Consider the following 27561-nt stretch of genomic DNA (forward strand, 5'->3'; position numbering starts at 1 on the left):
AATTTCCTGCTTTTAAACTCAGATAAAACTGAAGTTATTGTACTTGGCCCCACAAATCTTAGAAACATGGTGTCTAACCAGATCCTTACTCTGGATGGCATTACCCTGACCTCTAGTAATACTGTGAGAAATCTTGGAGTCATTTTTGATCAGGATATGTCATTCAAAGCGCATATTAAACAAATATGTAGGACTGCTTTTTTGCATTTACGCAATATCTCTAAAATCAGAAAGGTCTTGTCTCAGAGTGATGCTGAAAAACTAATTCATGCATTTATTTCCTCTAGGCTGGACTATTGTAATTCATTATTATCAGGTTGTCCTAAAAGTTCCATAAAAAGCCTTCAGTTAATTCAAAATGCTGCAGCTAGAGTACTGACGGGGACTAGAAGGAGAGAGCATATCTCACCCATATTGGCCTCTCTTCATTGGCTTCCTGTTAATTCTAGAATAGAATTTAAAATTCTTCTTCTTACTTATAAGGTTTTGAATAATCAGGTCCCATCTTATCTTAGGGACCTCATAGTACCATATCACCCCAATAGAGCACTTCGCTGTCAGACTGCAGGCTTACTTGTAGTTCCTAGGGTTTGTAAGAGTAGAATGGGAGGCAGAGCCTTCAGCTTTCAGGCTCCTCTCCTGTGGAACCAGCTCCCAATTCAGATCAGGGAGACAGACACCCTCTCTACTTTTAAGATTAGGCTTAAAACTTTCCTTTTTGCTAAAGCTTATAGTTAGGGCTGGATCAGGTGACCCTGAACCATCCCTTAGTTATGCTGCTATAGACGTAGACTGCTGGGGGGTTCCCATGATGCACTGTTTCTTTCTCTTTTTGCTCTGTATGCACCACTCTGCATTTAATCATTAGTGATCGATCTCTGCTCCCCTCCACAGCATGTCTTTTTCCTGGTTCTCTCCCTCAGCCCCAACCAGTCCCAGCAGAAGACTGCCCCTCCCTGAGCCTGGTTCTGCTGGAGGTTTCTTCCTGTTAAAAGGGAGTTTTTCCTTCCCACTGTAGCCAAGTGCTTGCTCACAGGGGGTCGTTTTGACCGTTGGGGTTTTACATAATTATTGTATGGCCTTGCCTTACAATATAAAGCGCCTTGGGGCAACTGTTTGTTGTGATTTGGCGCTATATAAAAAAATTGATTGATTGATTGATTCACCTCAGACATTGTCCAATCAAATTTATTCTACATTTATATTGTAACGAGTAACGAAGATGTTTAAAGGAAATGTATCAGAGTCAAAGTATACATTTAATTGAGGAAATGCAATGGAGTAAAAGTGAAAGTCCCAGAAATGTAAATAGCGAAGTAAAGTACAGATACATCAAAATCCTACTTAAGTACAGTAACGAAGTATTTCTACTTTGTTACATTACAGCACTGTATTTTGGAGTAATTTGGCCAAAGTTCAAGGAAAATGTTAATTGAAAAACACTCGCCAGATGCTTCATTTTGGACTCGGCAGGTCGAGGGTCATGGTCATGGACTGACTGATAAACACCTTTTTATGAAACACATTTCTCAAAAACCAAGAAGCCTCGATGGATAATCAGAATAATATTTGTATGACCATCATATGAGTTCTGTGTGACCTCATGAAGAAGTCATTCAAACTCATCATGCACAAAGTCAAGAACACCATGACAGATGTGTGTGTGTGTGTGTGTGTGCGTGTGTGTGTGTGTGTGCGTGTGTGTGTGTGTGTGTTTCCGTTAGCACGGTGGTGTGCAGCGAGTTATACGTCCATCAGCCATCTGCTGTCTTTCACTCATGTCCACTTGATGTAGTGAAACATTAAAACCGCGTCAGTGCTGAAGTGATGTGTTTCCTGTTCTGACCCCGTTTCTCCTCAGCTGTAAGCCATGCTGGCAGCGTTCACTCTGACCTCTCTGGTCCTCTTGGCGCCGGCGCTCCATGTCTGTCCTCCAGCTTGCAAATGCCTCCACAACCTGACCACCATCGAGTGTCAGCAGAAGGAACTGGAGGAGATTCCACAGCTGCCAGAGGGAGTGCAGGAGCTGTACATCTCATACAACAAGATCCAGAAGGTGACGGGACGCAGCCTGGAGCGGCTGCAGGTATAGCCAGCATGCACACGTGCACACGCACAACAACACGCTGCAGGTTGAGCAGAATGCTGAAAATTCATTGGACTTTTCAAAACGATCTACCGAACACATACGAGCATCTTCAGCACCAAGTGGGAATCAGGCGGTGGTGAGTTCAGCTGCAGCAGCACCTGGACTTCAGCTGAACCCATCTGCACCTGCAGGATGAGTAGTTACCAAGTTATAAAGACTTTTCCATCAAAAAATAATGATAATAATAATAATTAGTTCTGCATTATTGTACTTTTTGATCATTTTATTTTAGAATTTATTGTTTGACATTCTATATTCTACTGACATTGAATAATTAATCCTGTGGTTGCAGACACTCCCAAACAGCAGGTGGTGCTATACACGTCAAAAGATGGTTTGTGTTGTTTAATATGTATATGTCACGGACATGACGAGTGAAGCTCATCAGCATCTCACCATGTCATTTAGGTCCTTCAGACTTCTTTTTTGAGTAAATGCTTCAGTGGAGCATGAGCATGACTAAAACCTTTCAGCTTCTGGGGGGGCAGCCCCGCCTTTTATTTTTATTTTTTTCCTTTCAGCTTCTGGAGGAGCCCCAGACCCCCCACCTTTTTAAGCATTTTTCTTTTTTGCCTGCAATATGGCCAAATTATCATACTGCAGTATTGTCATATCAGTATGATATACGATATGACAATGATTTGACACAAAGTGCAGCAACAGTGAAAATGAAACATTCTTAAACAAACCACACTCATTTTGCACTCATCATACGGTGAGGATACAGTGCCCTCCAAAAGTGTTGGAACACTTGGTATTTCAACATATTAGGTTAGAAAGATTAAAAAAGAAAATAAGATTATAAAATCTGGTTTGGGGTACTGATAAGGATTCACGGCTCCATGAGGAATGCACTTTGGGGAGTCTTAAATCCTAATTAGTGGTGGTGGTTTGACACAGATCCAAGCTGTGCCTAGCTTGGAGCATCTCCTCTTTGGCACCTGGAGATATACCAGGCTTTGCTGTATGGAGTTTAAACTTCATGGCCTCTGCGTAATGCAAGCTTAAGATGTTGGTTGTTTGATCACAGCTTTCCACTACAACAGTGACTGCTCCAAGATGGCGGCCACATTTCTTGCGCCTCAGTAACCAATGTGGTGTCGGCTCGTCTTTATAATGTCTATGTTCGTCTACCGTCGGTTTGTGGCTTTTACGGCTTTTTAGTGGCTCCCCACTGTGGAGATTTTTTGTGCCATTTCCGGTTTGTGCCTCCGTCCACCATAGAGTGAGTCTCACGCCACTGCGCAGTGCTCCACTCGTATTATGATTAATTTATACTACATAGTGCAGACGTGAGCCTGACTGAATGGCTCCCATGTGAACATAATATATCTGTAATATATCTGTAAGAAAAAATATCTGTAATAATTTGGCTTGTTGTGCAGATAACGGGTCGTCTCTAAGAAGCGTTTGTCCATTGAGTGAAGTGGTGAATTACGCGCACAGAAAGCCATAACGTTGAGCGTGCCACCGCATTCACTGCAGACACACGAGGCGCTCTATCTGCAGGATCAGGAACATCTAAAGTCCCACTTTGCCTCACTCAGTAATTCAAGGCTCATGATCAGATAGCGTAGTTCCACCAGGGGGCGCTTCAGTGTTCACTGGTTTTAGCTGTTTGCTGGTTTTCTCCACTCCAGCCGTTACCAAACTGAAGAACACTGCAGTCCACTGAACCGGGTCTGAACCAGCGACCATGTTTATAGGTGTTCAGTTGTTCAATGTTGTGGACGGACTAAAGACCTTTTGATGACATATGTATGTCTAGACATCGTAATGTGTGACACTGACTGCTGTGGAGACATACGTGTGTCTGATTGTTGATAATTTGGTGTTGCTCCATTTGAACAGAAAAAAAGTTCTGTTTGATCAGAGAAAAATTTGTGAATGGATTACTTTTGTTCTGCATTCCTGTTGTAACTTATTACAAGCCCAATTCCAGTGAAGTTGGGACGTTGTGCAAAATGTAAATAAAAACAGAATACAATGATTTGCAAATCCTCTTCAACCTATATTCAATTGAATACACCACAAAGACAAGATATTTCATGTTCAAACTGATAAAGTTTATTGTTTTTGTGCAAATATTTGTTCATTTTGAAATGGATGCCTGCAACACGTTTCAAAAAAGTTGGGACAGTGGTATGTTTCCAACTGTGTTACCTACTGTATCACCTTTCCTTCTAACAACACTCAATAAGTGTTTGGGAACTGAGGACACTAATTGTGAGTGTCATGATTGGGTATAAAAGGAGCATCCCCAAAAGGCTCAACCATTCACAAGCAAAGATGGGGCGAGGATCACCACTTTGTGAACAACTGCATTAAAAATAGTCCAACAGTTTAAGAACAATGTTTCTCAACGTTCAATTGCAAGGAATTTAAGGATTCCATCTACAGTCCATAATATAATCAGAAGATTCAGAGAATCCAAATGATTTTGAACGAGCAAAATCTTGGTTCCAAACCAACAAAATTAATGCCTCGCAGATGTGAAGAAATCGTGAAAAACTGTGGTTATACAACTAAATACTAGTTTAGTGATTAACAGGATTCCTAAAAAAGCAGTTTGAACATAATAGTTTTGAGTTTGTAGCATCAACAGCAGATGCTACTATTATTGTGAACACCCCCTTTTCTACTTTTTTTTTTACTAATAGCCCAATTTCATAGCCTTAAGAGTGTGCATATCATGAATGCTTGGTCTTGTTGGATTTGTGTCAATCTACTGAAACCTTGTTTCCCATGTAACAATAAGAAATATACTCAAAACCTGGATTCATCTTTTTAGTCACATAGCACTACTATTATTCTGAACACTACTGTACCAACTCAGGCCTTGCATTTGCAGGGTGCGGGACTGTTGTGTGTCCCTATGGTGAACAAAAAGTCGGTATGTGACAGAACTGTTTCCTATTGTGCCCTGGCTCTGTGAACGATCTGCCCACGCACATACGACAGCCAGACTCTGTTGAGATTTTTAAATCTAAATTGAAGACATCCTTGTCCCTGTTTTATTGCTCGTATTTTATGTTAAGTGCCTTCTTTTATTCTTTTTACTTATTTATTCTTTTATTATTTTACTGTGTTTTTTAAATTCATTTTGTTTTGCTTTTTTAAGTTGTGTGAAGCGCCTTGAGGTGACCCCATTATGAATTAGCACTATATAAATTAATAACTTGGATTTAAATTTGTTGGTTCAAGAGGCTTCCGTTCAGGTAAAATACTTGTGAAGTTTGTCTGGTTTGGTGGTGGGCTGTCAGGAAACAGCCAAATACTCAGTCTGCCAGTCGAAACTACAATATTAAGATAAAAAAGTGTAGACGTTTTCTTTCAGCACTGGAAAAACTTAAAATATGACAGGACAGAAAGGAGTGAAAAAGGAAAAGTGTCAATCACAGCCTTTGTGTTCTGTGCGCCGATGCGGTTTGGAGGACCCGAACCAGCGTCTGACCGGACGCAGCGTTAAAAGAACAGAGAGCGGTTCAAAGAAAACAGATTTATTAACCAACTGTAGTAATGTGCAAAAGGGAGCAGTGGTCTGGCGTGGGAGAACGGCGCGCGCAAATGGACCGGAGCCACAAATGTTCTGGACTCAGGAACCCTGCCGACACCCCCCCAGGCGGCTGCATGGACCACCGAGTCTGTGAAGAGGAGAACGAGGTTAGTAAGCCCAAACCTTCAACTCAGAGGGAAGTTCACACAAGCATATAATCAGCAAACACTTCCAGGCTTAATTTAAAGGTATCAATCAATTTTATTTATATAGCGCCAAATCACAACAAACAGTTGCCCCAAGGCACCTTATATTGTAAGGCCATACAATAATTACATAAAAACCCCAACAGTCAAAACGACTCCCTGTGAGCAAGCACTTGGCGACAGTGGGAAGGAAAAACTTTTAACAGGAAGAAACCTCCAGCAGAACCAGGCTCAGGGAGGGGCAGTCTTCTGCTGGGACTGGTTGGGGCTGAGGGAGAGAACCAGGAAAAAGACATGCTGTGGAGGGGAGCAGAGATCAATCACTAATGATTAAATGCAGAGTGGTGCATACAGAGCAAAAAGAGAAAGAAACACTCAGTGCATCATGGGAACCCCCCAGCAGTCTAAGTCTATAGCAGCATAACTAAGGGATGGTTCAGGGTCACCTGATCCAGCCCTAACTATAAGCTTTAGCAAAAAGGAAAGTTTTAAGCCTAATCTTAAAAGTAGAGAGGGTGTCTGTCTCCCTGATCTGAATTGGGAGCTGGTTCCACAGGAGAGGAGCCTGAAAGCTGAAGGCTCTGCCTCCCATTCTACTCTTACAAACCCTAGGAACTACAAGTAAGCCTGCAGTCTGAGAGCGAAGCGCTCTATTGGGGTGATATGGTACTACGAGGTCCCTAAGATAAGATGGGACCTGATTATTCAAAACCTTATAAGTAAGAAGAAGAATTTTAAATTCTATTCTAGAATTAACAGGAAGCCAATGAAGAGAGGCCAATATGGGTGCGATATGCTCTCTCCTTCTAGTCCCCGTCAGTACTCTAGCTGCAGCATTTTGAATTAACTGAAGGCTTTTCAGGGAACTTTTAGGACAACCTGATAATAATGAATTACAATAGTCCAGCCTAGAGGAAATAAATGCATGAATTAGTTTTTCAGCATCACTCTGAGACAAGACCTTTCTGATTTTAGAGATATTGCGCAAATGCAAAAAAGCAGTCCTACATATTTGCTTAATATGAGCATTGAATGACATATCCTGATCAAAAATGACTCCAAGATTTCTCACAGTATTACTAGAGGTCAGGGTAATGCCATCCAGGTAGCTCCTCACAGCAAGTGCCAAACTAACAATTTCCATGAACGGCGGTGAGGAGAGGAGCGGACCAAACAATTAACGTAACAGCCTCAAATAGAACAGCGTACAGGAACGCTCAATTACAGCTGTTAATTATTAGGAATCAAACATTAAAGTACCTCAGGAAGTGCGCAGTAAAGCTTGAGAACCTCACTTCTCCTCTCTCACAGACACGTGCGTCAAACCTGGAGCGGTCCTCAGCGTCTGTAGTAACGAGGCTGATCTCTCAAAGTCAGCCTCACACGGATGGCACAAAGTTAATCCTCTGGCAAAGAAGCCCTGTATCTTCAGGGCTTAAATCCAGCAGGCCTCATCAGGGAATGCACTCCAGCTGTTCTCCTGTTGATCTGCACGTGTAGACAGGCAGCAGGTGCAGGCAATGAGTAAGGTTCTCTGATCCTCTGCACACTTCACCTCTTCTCAACTCAGGACCAAATGCAAACCACCTGGGGAGATACAGAGAAAGCAGGCCCAGCCAAACACCCCCCAATCCATAACACTTTGTGTGTCAGTAGTTGGTTTCACAGCCCGCAGAGTGGCTGATCTAAAGGTTCATCACACACAGTGTTCTGTATGAAACTTAACACCATCTTCTTGAGCAAAAACAAGCAGCATTTTGTTCATCATCACCATTTCATCGTTGTTCCAACTGGCTTCCATTCAGGCAAAATACTTTGTCTGGTTCTGTGCATTGCAATGCTTTTTTCGCTCTAATTAAAGATGGCGCCGTGAAATGAGTCAACAATACGCTGTTTTTCACACCGCAATGGAGCCCTTAAAAAGCGGAGTAATAAAATGCCATTTAGATGCACAAAATGCGTGTAAAATACGCCATCTATGCACATCACAACGCAAACAAAACAACGGCAGTTGTCACTCATCACTCATCTTCAACCGCTTTTCTGGGCTCGGGTCGCGGGGGCAACAGCTCCAGCAGGGGACACCAGACTTCCCTTTCCCAGGCCATATTGACCACCTCTGACTGGGGGATCCCGAGGCATTTCCAGGCCAGTGTGGAGATATAATCTCTCCACCTAGTCCTGGGTCTCCTCCCAGATGGACGTTCCCCTCCCTTGGGAGGCGCCCAGAAGGCATCCTTACCAGATGCCCAACCACCTCAGCTGGCTCCTTTCAACACGAAGGAGCTGTTGTATGGCTGGGGGGCCTGGCTGCCTTTTTGTTTCTGTCTTTTGTTTTTCCTTCCAGGTGGCTTGCATTTGGGACTGAGTGGCTGTGTAGCTGAGTTTATCAGGACCTCACCCTGATCACCTGCGGCTCATCAGGACTCACAGCTGTGGTGCATCTACATGGATTGGAACATGGTGGCATTTAAGACTGGAGTACACAGTGTGTATTTGCCAGAGACTCGACCTTGTGACCAGACGGGTGAGATCGTCGTCTCGGGAGCCATCTCATCATCAGTGGATGCAGAGAACGTCCAGGTTTGATGCATGGTCTGTGAAAGAGGAGAGGGTGAGGTCTCACGCTCGTCAGCACACTTCCTGAGGTACGTTAGATTTTGTGACTAACATTTATACAGTCAGTAAATGTGGTGTCCCTCACACCTTATTATATTGAGCTGTATGTTGGTCATTTAAATCAGCTTCCACTGCAGTGGAGTTTTGTGAACTGGATGTTCCATGCCTGCAGGGTGGGAAGCTGATTAGTAATTAAGCCAGGAAGTGTTTGCTGTTTGTGCACCTTTGACCGTTCTCTCGGTGTGTTGAGTGTGGACTCACATAATGATTCCTTCTTTCACAGACTCGGTTTGTCGCAGCCACCTGGGGGGTGTCGGCGGGGTCCTTGGGTCCGAACCAGTTCTGGCTCCGGACCGTTAGCGCTGCTGGGAGCGCACCGCAATCCACCACGCCAGACCGCGCACTTTTATATTTTTCACAGCACTGTTATGTTCATTAAACTCTGTTATCCTTTGTACCGTGCTCTGCTTATTTTATACTGGGTCCTCCAAACGCTGGTCAGTTCTCCGGGCTGCGTCCGACACATAACAGGAGCAGTGACTCTACTCCGAGCTCCCCACGGATGACCGAACTTCTCACCCTATCTCTAAGGGAGACACCAGCCACCCTCCTGAGGAAGCCCATTTTGGCTGCTTGTACCCCCGATCTAGTTCTTTCGGTCATGACCCAACACTCATGACCATAGGTGAGAGTAGGAACGAAGATTGATCAGTAGATCCAGAGCTTCACTTTTTGGGTTAGCTCCCTTTTCATCACAACAGCACGGTAGAGCAAATGCAATACCACCCCTGCTGCGCTGGTTCTCCGGCCAATCTCACGCTCCATCGTCCCCTCACTCATGAACAAGACCCCGAGGTACTTGAACTCCTTCACTTGGGGCAAGGCTGTATTCCCTACCCGGAGAAGGCAATCCATCGGTTTCCTGCTGAGAACCATGTCCTCAGATTTAGAGGTGCTGATCCTCATCCCAGCCGCTTCACACTCGGCTGCGAACCGATTCAGTGAGTGTTGGAGATCACCAGCCGATGAAGCCAACAGGACCACATCATCTGCAAAAAGCAGTGATGAGACCCTGAGCCCACCAAACCGGAAACCCTCCTCCCCCGACTACGCCTCGATATCCTGTCCATGAATAGCACAAACAGGATTGGTGACAACGGCATTTGTGTAGTTTGATATTTCTCCAATGGTGGCTTCAGAATTTTTTTTCTGCAGGTGATTGGGGGGGGGCTTTGCATTTTTATGAGGGCGCTATGAAGTAAGGGCTGTGTGTGGCGACGGCTGTCTGCTACACCTCTGCCATGTTCACGTGCATACACATAGCCATGTTCTGATCCGCACAGTGAATGGTGACATGCAGAATGAACAAAATCACACACAAACCAAACCTGCTGTTCAATACAAATATCCACAGACCTCCACATGTAGCCTACAACCTCAAAAGAAAATGCCAATGGCAGGCAGAGAGAAAATCTTTCATCTGCCTTTAATGTCTTCAAAACAGTACAATGTGTCTGTTGTTGGGGTTCATCAGCATCAATGATTTGCTTGCTGTCCAGGACCTGTGTTCTCTGAGGGTTAATTACCAGGAGTAACACCGGGTTGCTGGTTTGTCCGACCCCACTGCTGTTCCTCAGGTAGTTCTTTAGGCAACACAGACTTCACTTCTTTCCAGTCCCACTCATGGATATTTGGGCTGATCCATTTCAGCAGCTTCAAAGAAACTATACTCACTACAGTACGACATCATCAAACTTTATGTTGTTGAACATCATGTTACACTCACTTTATGGAAAACAATCAGTTCTGTTAATGAATTTTTATTTTCTTTTATGAGTGAAATATTTAATCACATAAATCTGAAAATGCCAGATTTGTGTCTTACTGTGAAAAACTCTTCTGACAAGAACTAGCCTCAGTGGCTCATAATGAAGGACATGTATTTTTTTTTAGATTTTATTGATAGCAACACTCATAATTAATCCTTCACAAAACTGATCCTCCAGCACAGATCGTTATGGACAGGCTACGTTTATGACTCGTGGCCGTGCAGGTGCACAGAAACCTTCTTGGAGCCACAGCTTTTACCATGACTGCATCAAAATGAACAATTATCATTTAAAAATGAGTCGTCATAACACGACATCACACTTATGTCAACTGTGGAATTAATCTGTGTCTCCGTTCTTAACGTTGGCAGCTACATTCCACTGAAGCGCATGCTGGAACCCTTCTAGTAGTGTCGTCATTTGTCGGACACACCTGTGTACTCATGAGTACTTTGTTTTCAGATGTCTCCATAGCTGTTTGGTGCGAATGCTGTATATTTTGAAACCGGTTACTGAAGTGCACAAAGTAATCCCAGTGGATCATTGGATGTTCATTAACAGCCTAAATCTTAATTGTTATGATTTTGGTGCAACATGTCCTTTAAACACATGCAGGTTAGGTGAGTTTGAAACTTCATAATTGCCCACATCTCCCTTGCAAAAGAGATCTCGATTTCAATGGGTTTAACCTGGTTAAATTAAAAACTTTCTCTCAGCAAGTGAATCTGAAATGTTTGCTCCATGGTATAGCGGCTGGGAAGTGTAAATCAATCAGTCGTGAAAACTGAAAGTAAAAAACCAAAAAGACCTTTCAACAAGACTAGTCAGTGTACCACTGACTGTTTATTTCTTTGTTTGTCTGTTTGTTCACCTTAAATTTGGAGTATTTTTCATCTGATTGACTTGAAAGTTGGTGAAAGCATGTAGAGTGGCTGTGTCTACAAGCCTATGATTATTTTTTTTTTTGGTGTGGTTCCAGTGACATTTACCATTGATAATTGGGTCAAACTTCACAATTTTTGGGAAAATAAACAAAAGGCCACCTGGTGGCAAAAACCAGAAGTACAGCTTTACCGCAAAAAAACAGTCAATCTGCTGTTCATTTGGCTGCTCCCAGTTTTGTCCGGGGTCGCCACAGCGGATACAGCCAGATCCGCATTGGTAATTGGCACAAGTTTTACGCCGGATGCCCTTCCTGACGCAACTCCTGGAGAAACACACAGCTGCTGGTGTTCCAAGAGGTCTCCCATCCAAGTACTAACCAGATCCTGCTCTGCTTAGCTTCTGAAATCTGACGGGATAAGGCTGACACAGACCAGAACGGCTGTGTTAAAAAGACATAATTGTGTATTCAAACCTTATATTAAAGCTTATATCATGTTAATTTATTTCTGTTTCTTTGCCAATATTTTATGAAGTTGATTTATTGTCATTTGTATTTCCTTGTTGTTACAACAGGTAAAATACTTGAGGTTTGTCTGGTTTGGTGGTGGGCCATCAGGAAAACGTTAAACAGTCAGGAAAAACAGGAAAAAAGCAAAAGGAGTGCCTGACATCACTCTGCTGGGAGAAGCTTTTTTTCAGCAACTGTTCAGGTTGTCTCCAATGTTATCCCCAGGGAAAGGTGTTCTTCTCCCCGTGCGCGCTGCTGCGCTGTGGCTCGGATGGAGCAACCTGCTCCCCTCAGCGAATTTGCTCGATGAATTGCGGTTCATTTGTATGCTGTCTGTCCGTGGTCGCAATATTCGTACAGCTTGTTTTACACAGGTCAGACCATTCGGACTGCGGTTGAGGAACTGTGCAAAATGAATGCCCATGTCAAACCCTCACCAGCCTTCACACCAGCGGCCGAATAGCGGCCAAACCATTTGAACACTGTTTTCCACTGAAGAGCGCAGCATGCTCTCATGGGATTATGGTTGTACATTATATTTCCAGCAGAGATTTAAACAGGTCGGCAAACGATGAGTCTTATGAACCTAATGTGATGATCGTTGCACTCATTGCCCAATCCGGTCACTTGCTTAAAAACCAAAAACAAATCTGCATTGTGTTTTAATTTTAGCTTCTTAAACTGTACCCTGGTATTAAAATAACTGAGCAGCCAAATCCACATTCAAGCAGAAATTCTGTATTTTTAAGAGCCACTGATAAATAATAACAAAGCCATCTGTAAAAATAAAGTAAGACACAGTGTGTGTGTGTTCTGGACAGTGGAGCGAGGTAACTCCAGTGTTTTTAGAATCCACTGTGGCACGCACAGTCAGGACACAGACCATCCTATGTGCCCCACACTGTGCTCACATGGTCAGTTTTGCTAAATGTCACCCGATACCTGCACAAATTACATCCAGCTATTGGCTGTGTTTATCACGATGTATCCTTATGTCCCAATTTTTTTTAAACATATTTAAAACTTTCCTATCTACAGTGAGGCAAATGAGTATTTGATCCGCTGCCGATTTTGCAAGTTTTCCCACCAACAAAGAATGTAGAGGTCTGTAATTTTTATTGCAGGTACACTTCAACTGTGAGAGATAGAATCTTAAAAAAAATAGAAAATCACATGGTTTGATTTTTAAATAAATAATTTGCATTTTATTGCATGGAATAAATATTTGATACAATAGACAGACCTTAAACAGACTGGTTTCTCACATACAGAAACCTTTGTTTGCAGTTACAGAGGTCAGACGTTTCCTGTAGTTCTTGACCAAGTTTGCACACTGCAGCAGGGATTTTGGTCCAGTCCTCCATACAGATCTTCTCCAGATCTTTCAGGTTTCCATTTTCAGCTCCCTCCAAAGATTTTCTATTGAGTTCAGGTCTGGAGACTGGCCAGGCCACTCCAGGACCTTGAAATGCTTCTTACGGAGCCCCTCCTTAGTTGCCCTGGCTGTGTGTTTGGGGTCATTGTCATGCTGGAAGACCCACCCATGACCCATCATCAATGCTCTTACTGAGGAAAGGAGGTTGTTTGCCAAAATCTCACGATTCATGACCCCATCCATCCTCCCTTCAATACGGTGCAGTTGTCCTGTCCCCTTTGCAGAAAAGCACCCCCAAAATGATGTTTCGACCCCCATGCTTCACGGTTGGGGTGGTTTTCTTGGGGTTGTTCTCATCCTCCAAACATGGTGAGTGGAGTTGATTCCAAAAAGATCTAGTTTGGTCTCATCTGACCACATGACGTTCTCCCATGCCTCCTCTGAATCATCTCGATGGTCACTGGTGAACTTCAAACGGGCCTGAACATGTGCTGGCTTGAGCAGGGGAACCTTGCTACCCTGCAGGATTTTCTGGTCCCAGCTCTCTTCAGGTCATTGACCAGGTCCTCCTGTGTAGTTCTGAGCTTTCTCAGAATCATCCTTACCCCACAAAGTGAGATCTTGCATGGAATCCCAGACCGAGGGAGATTGATTGTCATCTTCTGTTTCTTCCATTTTCTAATAATTACACCAACAGTTGTTGTCTTCTCACTAACCTGCTTGCCTATAGAAGGAATTGCAATGATGTCACGTACTGGGTGGGGCCACACCGGTAGGCAGGAAACTCTTATGCAGCTGCTGACTGTGTGCACTCAGTGATCCATCACACGCTAACAGATCAGCGCTGCGCATAAAAAACACATCACATCCAGATGGATGACAATCTGAAAGATTTTCACTTTGCAGCATTTAGTCTCAAGGATCAGATGTGTTTTGGCTCAGAATTGTGTCCAGTACAGGTGGAAGATGGATCACATGAGCTCACCCTGTGTTCGAACTAATCACATTAAAAACAAACCCCTCTTCTGTATTTTTTATGCCCCGCGCGGCACTTGCACCGCAAGGCAGGGCATATAGCATCCGGGTTGTCCGTCCGTCTGTCTGTCAGTTCGTCTGGCCGTCCGTCCAGCCGCAATTCATTTGCCGCAACGTAGCTCGGCACCTATTGCTCGCAGAAACTTCATATTTGTTGGGTACATGCCTTGGAGGAGTACTTTGCATGGGTTTGAAGGCCAGTGACCTTGACCTACTTTTCAAGGTCACCAATGGTCACAGCTGTCAAATCCTTTGCCACAACGTAGCTTGGCCCCTTTTGCGACCGACTTTTTATGGTCACTGTTTGTCACATCCTCTAAATAAATATTATGCCAATCTCCAATTTTTTCATTGTATATCCCAGTTTACATCAAACACATAAGGTTCAACCAAATACCCACCCCATACAAGTACATATTACTGCACTTTGCATGGAAAATAATACTGTGCTCAGGGCATTTTGTGATGAATGTCTCTAGTTTTAATCTTTTTTCCTTTGGCTTCTCTGTGCAGCTCCACATTTAGGCAATAAGCTGTGACTGAAGTTATTATGAGGGCTGCAAACTAACTATCTGAATTTCGGTTCATTATGAAATCAAACACAAAGGAGCGATTTTGCAGTCAAACAAATGGTGTCAAAATGACTGTACATGTCCTGCACTACCCTAACATACTTCTCTGCCACTCCAGACTTCCTCATACAATACCACAGCTCTTCTCTTGGCAACCTATCATAAGCTTTTTCTAAGTTGACAAACACACAATGTATGAGGTCTGTTAGAAAAGTATCGGACCTTTTTTTTTTTTCAAAAACCTGATGGATTTGAATCAAACGTGCTTGCATGAGCCAACCTTGAACCTTCGTGCGCATGCGTGAATTTTTTCACGCCTGTGGATTGCGTCAGTTGCTGGCAAGCAGCATTGACGGAACAACTGGAGCAGCACTACTGCATCAAATTATGCCAGAAACTGGGCGACAGTCAGGTGGAAACCATTCAGAAGATTCAGACGGCTTTTGGTGGCTTTTCAGTCGTGTGACTATCCGAGAAATTGCAGAAGAGGTGGGCATCATTTTTCTGAGTCCAGCATGTCCTGTGAGACTTCAACACGAAGTTGCTTTTGCTCTGCCGTCAGCAGCTTCGGCACAAATTTCACCGCCACTCTTTTCATAGCCAAATCTTCTGTCACAATGGAATGTGCCAAAAAAGTGCTGATGTCCACCTCTTCCACAATTTCTTGGATAGTCACACAATGGTCCCGCATCACCACAGCGTTCACTTTGGCAATGAACTGGTCATTTCAGCATGTTGATGGCCGACCGGAGCGTGGCTCGCTCTCCACCGTTGTGTGGATGCCTTTAAACCCATTGTACCACTCCTTAATCTGTGTGATGCCCATAGCATCATCACCGAAAGCCATCTGAATCTTCCGAATGGTTTCCACCTGACTGTCGCCCAGTTTCTGGCAAAATTTGATGCAGTAGCGCTGCTCCAGTCGTTCCGTCATTTTCCTTGCAATGAAAACCGCCGAGAGCACGACACACGACCTCACACAAGTGCTGCTTGCCAGCAACTGACGCAATCAACAGGCGTGAAAAAATTCACGCATGCACAGGAAGGTTTAAGTTTGGCTCATGCAAGCACGCTTGATTCAAATCCATCTGGTTTTTGAAAAAAAAATAAGGTCCGATACTTTTCTAAAAGACCTCGTAACTCTTTCTGGCCTTCTCTAACAGTATTCTCAGAGCAAACACTGCATCTGTAGTGCTCTTTCTTGGAAAGAAACCATATTGCTGCTCACAGATCTTCACTTGTTTTCTAAGCCTAGCTTCTGCTACTCTTTCCCATAACTTCACGCTGTGGCTGATCAGCTTTATGTGTTGTGAAAGTGTAGTGACACGGACCCACAACAGGGGGCGCAAATGAACGGTCAATAGATGAGCCAAAAGGTAACAATTTAATGTTGTGAAACGTGCACAACGAACATACAGACAATCTCAGAATATAATTACAGTCAAATTACAAAGGTGACGTGTGGGCAGGCTCGAGGATAGAAGACGTCTGTCCTGAGAAGAGCCGGAACCACACGATTTCCGCCCCCACAGAACCTGGTGAATACTGGAGCCGCCAAGTCCCGAATTCCCAGGTGATCACCGTCCCCGACTGTCGGATCTGGTACTGCTGGCGAAGAACAAAGACAGTCAAGTGTGGGTGTGTGTACACCCAGTAACAACAGCGGTGGGAATGCCACCTCCACCTCTCACTCAATATGTTGCAGAGTACCGCAGTGATTCCTCAGGGGAAAAAGAGTGCCGTCCTGCACAGCCTCCACAAACTTAGGACCGGTACTCCTGCAAACACTCACAATATACAGATATATTGTAAAACAAATGGCTGAGGATATTACCTCGAATGAAGTATGATATCTCAGCGATGAGGTGGAGATGACGTCTGGTCTTTATGGAGTGCGATGATGAAGAATGTGTGACAGCTGTCAGGAATTAATGAGTGACAGCTGTCACTCCCTGCTGTGTCCGTGGCGGCAGCGCCCTCTCGTGCCTGAAGCCCGCACTTCAGGCAGGGCGCCCTTTGGTGGTGGGCCAGCAGTACATCCTCTTCTGGCGGCCCACACAACATTATGCCTCTGTAGTTACTGCAGCTCTGCACATCACCCTTGTTCTTGAAAATAGGAACCAGCACACTTCGTCTCCACTCCTCAGGCATTCTCTCACTTTACAAGATTTTATTAAATAATCTGGTTAGAAACTCTACTGCCGCCTCTCCTAGACATTTCCATGCCTCCACTGGAATGTCATCTGGACCACCTGCCTTTCCACTCTTCATCCTCTTCATAGCAGCCCTCACTTCTTCCTTACTAATCTCTTGTACTTCCTGATTTACTCTCACCACATCATCCAGCCTTTTCTCTTGCTCATTTTCTTTATTCATCAACTCTTCAAAATATTCCCTCCACCTTCTCAGCACACACTCCTCACTTGTCAGCACATAACCATGTGTATCTTTTACCACCTGCTGCACATCCTTTCCAGCTCTGTCCCTTTGTCTGGCCAATCGGTACAAGTCCTTTTCTCCTTCCTTACTATTCAACTTCTTGTACAGCTCGCAATATGCCTTTTCCTTCACTTTTGCCACTTCTCTTTTCGCCTTATGCCGCATCTCCTTGTACTCCTGTCTACTTTCTTCATCTCTCCAACTATCCCAAAACTTTTTCACCAACCTCTTTCTCCTTATGCTTTCCTGGACCTCTTCATTCCACCACCAAGTCTCCTTGTCTTCCTTCCACTGTCCAGATGTCATACCCAGTACTGCCCTAGCTGTCTAGGCCCGGCACCAGAAAAAAATATTAAGGGGGCGATGAGTTTATCACAGGAGGTGGGGTCGCCCCCTCCCCCCAAAAAAGGTGCGCACCGGAGGGTACCTGCCTCTGAGCGTGCGTAATGAATTGGGTGCACTCCTAGAAAGCTCATGTATTTAGGCTACACCGTTGTAAGAGACTGACTAAGAGTAAAGAGTGATGACAGTATTTTTTAATTATTATTTGAACGTATAGACCCTCGGTCCAGTGATCTCCTGCATACCATGAAACCAAACCAACAACTGATCTGAGAAATGACACGAGACAGTAGATTAACCCCACATACAGCCCTCCATCACAAGAGCAAACACAGCGCAACTGGGCATGACAGTCACACAACGGGTCAAAGATAAACCTTTCATGTAGGTGTACAGTGGTCCCTCGTTTATCGCGGGAGTTACATTCTAAAAATAGCCCACAATAGGCGAAATCTGCGAAGTAGTCAGCGTTATTTTTTACAATTATTATAGACGTTTTAAGGCTGTAAAACCCCTCAATACACACTTTATACACTTTTCTCAAACAGGCATTAACATTTTCTCACTTTTCTCTTGTGTGTAAACACTCTCAAAGTTCAAACCTTAGTAGAAAAATAAGACCAACCTGTTTTCAGGCCCAAACATTTGTTTTGAGAAATAAAAATAGAATGTTTTCCTATAAATAATTATGATGGCTTTTAGAACTAACGAATTTAATTTTAACGATCAACCTACGAGGTTGGACACATAAGAAATTATTAATAGTGACTGACCAGTATTTCACAGTTCCTCTGATCGCGCCTCTTCGTTGTGGCACCGCTCCGCTGAAGGCCTCGCTGCAGGTGTCTTTTACGGAGTGAAGAACACAGTTTTGGGTAGTTGTTGGTGCTCTTTTTTCTTCTGGGTGAGAAGATTCTTATAAACAGACACGCAGAACACAATGCGCGTACTCTCCCTTCGCGGTGCCGCAACAGGTGTCCCGTCATCTCGACAGAACACCGGCCTGCTTGATGAGGACGCAGAGCACAATGCACTGTTAAAAAAAAAAAAAAAGCATGCAAAATTGGACTAAAAAAATCCGCAAAACTGCGAGGTGCTATATTTCCCAGTATTTCTTTTTCTTTCTTTTTTATTTTTATTTTTGATAACTCTCACATCCGAGGAGGTGAGGTTGATGACGTGAGGGGGCGTCGCCCCCAAACGCCCCCTCGTGGCGCCAGGTCCGTAGCTGTCTCCCTCACCACATCTGCAGTACTTTTCCAGTTGTCCAAAATTGCTTCCCCTCCAACCAGTGCTTCTCTCACCTGCTCGCTAAATTTCACACAACAGTCTTCCTCCTTCAGCTTCCACCATCTGATCCTTTGTTGAGCTCTCACTCTCTTCTTCTTCTTTACCTCTAAAGTCATCCTACAAACAACCATCCTATGCTGTCTAGTGACATTCTCTCCTGCTACCACCTTACAGTCTGTGATTTCTTTTAGCTTGCATCTCCTATAAAGAATGTAGTCCACCTGTGTGCACCTTCCTCCACTCTTATGTTACCCTGTGCTCCTCCCTTTTCTTAAAGTAGGTATTCACCACAGCCATTTCCATCCTTTTTGCAAAATCAACTACCATCTGTCCTTCCCCATTCCTATCCTTGATACCATATCTACCCATTACTTCCTCATCACCTCTGTTCCCTTCACCAACATGCCCATTGAAGTCTGCTCCTATCACCACTCTTTCATGCTTGGGCACACTCTCCACCACCTCATCTAACACACTCCAGAAATCTTCTTTATCCATCTCACAACCTACCTGTGGGGCATATGCACTGATGATATTCATCATCACCCCTTCAATTTCCAACTTCACACTCATCACCCTGTCAGACACTCGCTTAACCTCCAACACACTTTTAACATACTCTTCCTTTAAAATGACCCCAACACCATTTCTCTTCCTGTCCTCACCGTGGTACAACAACTTGTACCCACCACCAATGCTCCTGCTCTTACTTCCCTTCCACTTGGTCTCTTGCACACACAATATGTCTCCCTTTCTCCTCTCCATCATATCAGCCAGCTCTCTCCCTTTACCAGTCATACTACCAACATTCAAAGTCCCCACTCTCATTTCCACCCTTTGAGTTTTCTTCTTCTCCCGCTGTTTGTGGAAACGTTCTCCTCCTCTTCTTCGTCGTCTTCACCCAGCAGTAGCCCAATTTCCACCGGCACCCTGTTGGGCAACAGCACCGGTGGTGGACGTTGTTAACCCGGGCCTCGACCAATCCGGTATGGAAATTTGATTCTTAGTCTGCATAGTTGGGTTGGCTTGTTTTACGCCGGACGCCCTTCCTGACGCAACTCTCCTCATTTATCTGGGCTTGGGACCGGTGTCCCGTCGAGATGAGGTGCTTTGCACTACTGTGCATGCGTGCACATGGGCACATCGTTCTACCCCGGACTTGAAGATGTCACCCGTCCAGATGAGGTGCCTTGCACAACTGCACATGGGGAGATGATGTAACTCGCTCGATGTGCAACTGCGCATGCGCATTTTGTTTTTTGTTTTCTGTCAAAGTTTTTTTTTATTAATTGTATTCAGTGTATTTATAGCCTTTTAAGTAAAACATTTTCTGTATTTTACGTTAGGAGCATAAATGTATGTATATGTATATTTTGCCTGTCCAAATAAGCTAACTCCAGGTTAAAAATACTTATCGTTTTATAGTGAGTAGATTTTATACATTACTACGTTTGGACGAACAATTTATACATTTACTTGCCCATCAAAATAACCGAACTTCGTCAAGTAATTTTTTCAGTGCACACATATGCAGTCATCTCGACGCACCTCACCTCGACAGAACACCGGCACTCAGAATGTATTGGCTGAACACCCCATGTGGCTGAGTTATAAAAATTTAGAGCATATATATATATATATATATATGTGTGTGTGTGTATGCTCAAAATTGTTATGGATGGGCTGATTTTGTGTTTATGGATCTTGTGGGTTTTTTGTTTTATTTTTGGGAAGTCGTGATCCACACAAGTGTATATAATTAAAGCGGCCACCTCATTGTGGTGGAATTTTTTTGTTTGTTTGTTTGTTTGGGTTTTTTGTCACAGAGAAACCTTTGGCTCGTTGTTTTTCTTCCCATCATTTTTTCCAACCATGCACGCGCACACAGAACTGCATTTAATGACTCTGTAACACAGGTGAACTGCAGCCTGAAGCATGATGCGTACACCAGTTCCTCAACTTTAAAGCATGTCCTGCTGCTGCACTCAGCCCACAGAGATGGAACCAGACAGCAGAAAGAGCACAGACAGACATTATTGTCTGCAGCAGCAGACTGATACCGGCATCCCCTCACGTGACCACTGATAAAATAATTGTTGCGCGCCTGTGAGTGCAGGCGCAGGAAAGGTGGAAGTAAATAACAACAGCGATCCCTTCTACAGTATTGTCCTGTAGTCCATCCCAGCCTTGTGCAGGTCTGCAGTTTTGTCTCTGGTGTCCTTAGACAGCTCTTTGGTCTTGGCTATGGTGGACAGGTTGGAGTGTGATTGATTGATTGTGTGAACAGGTGTCTTTTATACAGGTAACAAGTTCAAACAGGTGCAATTAATACAGGTAAAGAGTGCAGAATAAGAGGGCTTCTTAAAGAAAAATTAACAGGTCTGTGTGAGCCAGAATTCTTGCTGGTTGGTAGGTGATCAAATACTTATTTTATGCAGTAAAATGCAAATTAATTATTTAACAATCAAACAATGTGATTTTCTGATTTTTTTTTTTTAGATTCTGTCTCTCACAGTTGACATGTTCCTATGATAAAAATTACAGACCTCAACATTCTTTGTAGGTGAGAAAACTTGCAAAATTGACAGTGGATCAAATACTTATTTGCCTCACTGTAGACTGGTCAAGATAGCACCAAAAAGTCCCTACCCACAAAAACTGCAAGGAAACTGTTTATATGAGCTGTGGGGTGTGCAGCTCGTATAAACAGTCCCAAACAGGAAGTGCCAAATTTTGAGTTCACAGTGAAACAGAAAATGTCAAATTCTTAATGTATATATTTTCATTTCCAGGAACAGAACAGGTTGCATTTTACAGGTTGAATTTCCCAAAAACATAGAAATGTGTATTACAAAACACTTTCTGACATTTTATGAGAAAGTTCTGCTATTATCTGATTTAGCTGGCAGCCACGCTGCAGACTTTCCCGGTGTCGCTGACCAAACGGTCCCCCCTAAAAATCAGTCCGCCCTGCCTTCACTGTGCATACATCATTAGTTCACTGATTATCACCTTGTGTCTGCTTCAAACTTCACGCCGGTCATCATCTGTCTCAGCGACAGATATCTGAAGCTTTTGCACAACAATCATTTCCACATAAATTCACCATTATTTCATCAATAAAGACGGCGGACCGATCAGAGCGCGACAGCAGCACGTCTGAGTCTGACATGCTGCTGCGCTGACATCATTTCAGAGTGTCAGTAGCGACTCTATGATTATCGCCTAATTTCTGCTTAGAGTGATTTAAGAGGTTTTAATTTGTCATGTGATGGTTAATAATCACATTATTCCCTTTGATCGCTTTGGGTGTAGAGAGTCAGACTCCGACGCATGCGCAGCGAAGACACGGTGAAGGCAGGGTGGACTAATTTTTAGAGGGGACCGCTCAGTCGGTGACACCAGATTTGAAACTTTGTGTTCCCCACGTAAGTCATGAAACATTTACTTGTAATTTTTTTGTGGTTGGTAGTCTGTCGTCTAACCTTTCAGAGTTATTTTTGTTCCTGGAGGGCCGACTCACTGCACGTCTTCGTTCATGTGACAGATTATGATCAGTCTCCTGTCGTGACCACCCCACGCTACCCCGTGACCGCCAGTTACCTCAGCTTCAGCCTGTGCGCGACACAATTATCACCTGTTAAAGTGCTTCAAACCAATAACACGTCCTGTCTTTCTAAGCAGTCGGACTTTAACATTCCCCTTTCTGTCCTTTAGGTCCTGGACTTGACAAAGAACCAGTTGAACGTCTCGCTGTCTGTCAGTCCAGTTTGGCCGAGTATGGCTAGACTTTTCAAGCTTATCCTGCGAAAGAACGGTCTGCGGAAACTGGAGCCCGGTCAGTTTGCCAGCTGCCCGTCCCTCACACTGCTGGACCTGAGTGAGAACCACATCGAGTACCTCCCCATGGGACTGCTCCGTGGATTAGCCAGTCTCACCACACTGATCCTGAACTTCAATCAGATTCAAGTGGTGGATGCGGGAGGACTAGACGGTGCAGATGCCCTGAGTAACCTCTTCCTCAGCCACAATAACATAACAGCAATAGCAGAAGGTGTGTTCAGGAACTCTCCCAGGTTAGAGAAAGTTGTTCTGTCCAGAAACAGAGTTGTAGATGTTGCTGCCGGCAGTTTCACAGGAGCAGCAGCTCTGCAGCACCTGGACCTGAGCGGGAACCTGCAGGTCACTGTCCAAGGTGAAACGCTGAAGGATGTGCGCTCACTCCGTACGCTGAACCTCCGGATGAACAGCCTGACCAGCCTTCCAGAGGATTGTTTCTCATCACTCAACCTTTTGGTTCATTTAGATTTGAGCAACAACAAACTGAACACTATATCTGAGGGATCACTGAGAGGACTGACCTCACTCAGGGAGCTGGATCTCAGGCTCAACTTGATTCATTCACTTCCCTCGAAGATCTTCAGTGATCTCATCAACCTGGAGTCACTTGATTTGTTTGACAATAAACTTACGTCTCTTCCTCTGGACATATTCAGCAATTTGACCAAATTACAAGAGCTGCAGGTGGACAGCAATCAGATTTCGGTCGTACCAGTTGGGGTATTCAATTCACTTTCTAATCTCACTGAACTACAACTCTCCAACAACCATATCCTGGAACTCCGCCCTCCCCTGTTCGCCAAGCTCAGGTTGCTACGGAAACTGTACCTGGAAGGCAACGCCCTGACACACCTTCCCAAAGGCCTTTTCCACAAGATGAGTCACCTCAGGGAGATCCTGTTGGACAATAATCACATCAGGTCAATGCACCACTTGGCCTTCCATGGTTTGAGGAGACTCCACTCACTGAGGCTTTCTCATAACAACCTCTCCTCTCTGTCCTCAGACCAGTTCAGAAGCCTCACCAATCTAAGGAAACTAAAACTGGAGGGGAACCATATAAGAAAACTTCCTACAGGCCTGTTTGTCAACCTGTTCAATCTCTCAATTCTGGACCTGGACAGCAATCATCTTTTAGAACTGTCTCCTGATGACTTTGTAGGACTGACTCTCCTTCAAGAACTCCACCTGAGCTTCAACCTGCTTCGTACCATCCACCCCAACACCTTCCACCCACTGGTCCACCTCCGCAGACTTCTGTTGAAGAGCAACAACCTGCTGGGTTTGCATCCTCAGCTCTTTGCCCAGTTGTCCATGTTAACAGAACTCGATCTGGATGACAACAAGTTGTACCGCCTGCACCCTGATGTCTTTCAAGGCCTTACAAACCTCCAGAAGTTGAGCATCAAGTCAAACAGGCTCAGAGTTCTGGAGGATGGCACCTTGCAGCCTTTGCAGAACGTAAGCTCTGTTTATCTGTCGGGTAATTTGTGGGACTGCAGCTGCGCAGAGATTCTCTCCATCAGCAGGTGGATCAGGGCTCACCAAAACCAGCTGGGAGATCAGCCGACCTGCTTCGTCTGTTCGGACTCGGACTCCGCGCCGTGTCCCCTGCTCCTGCTTCCGGACAGCACGCCAAGGTTACAGTGTTCTCACAGCCACTGCCACCTGCCCTCTTACTGCAGCGTCCTCGTCTTACAGGCGCTGCTTGTGGTGCATCGCCGTCACTTCCTGTAGAAAAGCTCCGTCTGCTTAACGGAAGTCGTAGCGTTTTTTCTAGGCACAAAAGGTGTCTGTGCAGCCTTTGTCAGTACACAAAGCTGTGATCAAGCTGTGATCAGTGGCGTGAGCCCGTTCTAATGGTGTTGGCTAAACACATTCGTGCTTGGAAACCTTTTTCACAATATTGCCAAATACGTCAAATTAGCCCGAATGAACTTGTCTTTGGATTTTTGTCGTTGAAAATCCAGATTGGTGTCAAAATATTCTCTGGTTCATGAATCTCAGTAACTGGACCAGAAACCTTAAAATCTGTTGCTCTGTTTGCAATTTTCATGGCTTTGAATTGACCGTGTATCATTATTCATGATGCGTTTTCTCATCAATGGGATCACCGAACGGCAAGAAATTGGGCAGGTATGTGCATGGCCTCTGTTAGAGTTGGAATGCCAAGTTTGGTGGAACTGCGCCACTAGATGGCGCTGTAAAGCAAGTTTTCTTTGAATTTCAAAGGCACAAATTGCACAGAATTTCATGTAGATTTCTCTTGAAAGTCCTACAAGGTGCTGCTTTACTGTCACACCAAAGATGATGATAAACCACCTCTTAAAAAAATATTTAATATTTTTAAATTAATTTTAGAACAACCAAAACAACTCAAACTGGGCTCTCATTAATGGATGGACCAAATGCTGCCAAATGTACCAGCTTCAACCAGAATACTGTTTGTGGTGTGTACAGCACAGAACAAACTGTCTGTAAATAATAAAAATGGCCAGTAAAAAAAAAAAAAAAAAAATGCTAGGTAGCGCTATATATAATAAAAAGGTTTTTTTTTAAAAAAACTAATAAATTCTGATGTGTGAGCTGCACATCATAAAGCTTTAGAATGTTGTGATTGCTGGATTAAGCTCTTTCCAATGGGTATAGGCCACGCCCCTTTGTGCCAAGACAGGTTTTCAGTTTACGAAATATGCAAAATAAGCCAGGTATGAACTCGTCTCTGGATGTTTGATGCAAAAACCCCAAACTGGTGTCAAAACCTTCGCTGGAGCGTGACTCTGAAAATCTGGACCAGAACCCTTGAATTTTTTTTTAAATTTGTTTGCAAGTTTCTCGACTTTGAGTTTGACCACATGTGATGGTATTTAATTAATGATGGGTTTTTTCATTAATGGGATGCCCAAATGACATGAAATTTGTCAGGTTGGTAGAACACAGAACAACTCACCACATACAGAAAATGCCCAGTAAAAACCACTAGTTGGTACTTTAAATACGAAATGTGTTTGGACAAAAACAACTTGTACCAACGTGAAATTTGTGGAATGAGCTCTTTCCGTCGGTATAGGCCACGCCCATTTCTGCCTTGATAATTTTTGGAAAATGCCACAATATGCAAACTGGCCCAACATGAACTTGTCTCTGGATTTTCCCACAGAAATGCCAGATTAGTGTCAAAATGTTCTTGGCTTCATGGCTCAGAAACACTGGACCAGAAACTTACAAAATGTTTTCCTCTGTTTGCAGGTTTTTTTTGGCTTGGAGTTTGAATATGTGCACAGCTATTTGATTTGTGATTGGTTTCCTCATTAATGGGATGAGCAAATGGCATGAAATTTGGTGGATGCATGGATGGCCTCTGTTGGAGTCACAGTGGCAAATTTGGTGGAACTATGCCACTAGATGGCACTGAAATGTATATTTATATGAATTTCAGTGCTCTAACATGCTCTCAGTTCCCTGTAGATCCTACCTGAAAGTCTTACAAGGACCCATCTTACTATTAGCTCAAAGGCGATGATAAATCATTTATAATTACTTTTAGAACAGCTTAAGTAACTCAAAATCCTCTCACATTCATGGATGTGCCAAATGTCAAATTTGCCAACTTCATCCGGGATACTGTGAACATGTCTTGTACTCAGTTTGGTAAAATGTGTCATGAGGCATCCGTAATTTTGTTCAGATGTTCACAACGAATAAGACGTATATCCAGATTTGTAAAGGTCACATTTTGAATAACTGTTAGGTTGAAATACAAGATTGAATAAATGGAATAGTTTTGACTGTGTTGAATGTTTGGTCTCCAAAGTAAAGGTCAAACAAGGTCGATGTCCATTGGGTTCTATGACATGTGACTATATGTGACCCCGTAACATGATAATTAATAATAATAATAATAATAATAATTTTTATTTATAAAGCGCCTTAAATTTGACAAGCAAATCTCAAGGCGCTACCATAAAAGCACAATAAAACACAGTAAAAAAAAAAAAAAACATCAGATAATAATTAAGAAAAAACTTTTAAGAAAAAGCATGTCTTTAAGTGTTTTTTTAAAAGTTTCAGCTGACTGTGGCAGTCTTAGATGGTAGGGAAGAGCATTCCACAGTCGGGGTGCAGCCGTCTGGAAGGCCCTATCTCCCATAGTGCGGAGTTTGGCCTTTGAAGGCTGAAGTTGGTGACTGTCAGCAGAGCGAAGATGATGTGATGGATTGTAAGGACTAATAAGATCTTTAAGGTAAACCGGAGCGCTGCCATAGACGCACTGATAGGTCAGGAGACAGATCTTATATTCAATCCTGAACCGAACAGGAAGCCAGTGGAGGTTTTTAAGAATGGGTGTGATATCCGTGGACCTCCGCACCCCCATCAGGATCCTAGCAGCACAGTTATGAATATACTGCAGCCTCTGCAGGCTCCTGCCAGGTATCCTGATGAGTGCATTGCAATAGTCCAGCCTGGAGGAGACAAAAGCATGGACCAGTTTCTCAGCATTGGGTAAGGAAAGGGAGGGACGGAGCTTGGCAATATTCCGGAGATGAAAGAATGCAGTTTTGCAGAGGTGCTGGATGTGGATGTCAAATGACAGGTGGGGATCAAACTGTACCCCAAGGTTAGTGACAGAGGAATTTAGGGGAATGTTGTGGCCGGCAAATGAAAAAACAGTCAGGGGCAAGGACCGAAGTTAGTGAGGGGTCCCAATAAGCACACCTTCTGTTAGGCTGAAGAAAATTGTCATTCATCCATGCCCCCATCTCCTCCAAAAAGGCCGTAAGAGCAGTTAATGAAAGTGAAGGCGATGTAGTGTCCAACCTGACATAAAGCTGAGTATCATCAGCATAGCAATGAAAGGCAACTCCATGCCTGCTGATGATGTGGCCCAGGGGGAGCATGTAGATGGAGAATAATGTGGGACCGAGGACTGACCCTTGAGGTACTCCACAGGTGAGTGTGGGCCCTCGAACTAGCTC

The 27561-nt window shown here is 43.9% G+C and overlaps 1 protein-coding gene across 1 annotated transcript; it reads left to right on the forward strand.

The window, feature by feature from the left end:
- Positions 1-1866: 1866 nt before the first annotated feature.
- On the forward strand, positions 1867-25824 carry si:dkey-182i3.11 (leucine-rich repeat-containing protein 15). The gene is made up of 2 exons (XM_034168690.1): positions 1867-2086; positions 22463-25824. Exons 1-2 carry the CDS (start codon positions 1871-1873, stop codon positions 24320-24322), a joined length of 2076 nt encoding a protein of 691 aa, XP_034024581.1. The 5' UTR covers positions 1867-1870; the 3' UTR covers positions 24323-25824.
- The last annotated feature ends 1737 nt before the right edge of the window (positions 25825-27561 follow it).

Source organism: Thalassophryne amazonica, chromosome 4, assembly GCF_902500255.1.
Source record: "Thalassophryne amazonica chromosome 4, fThaAma1.1, whole genome shotgun sequence".
Taxonomy (NCBI): Eukaryota; Metazoa; Chordata; class Actinopteri; order Batrachoidiformes; family Batrachoididae; genus Thalassophryne; species Thalassophryne amazonica.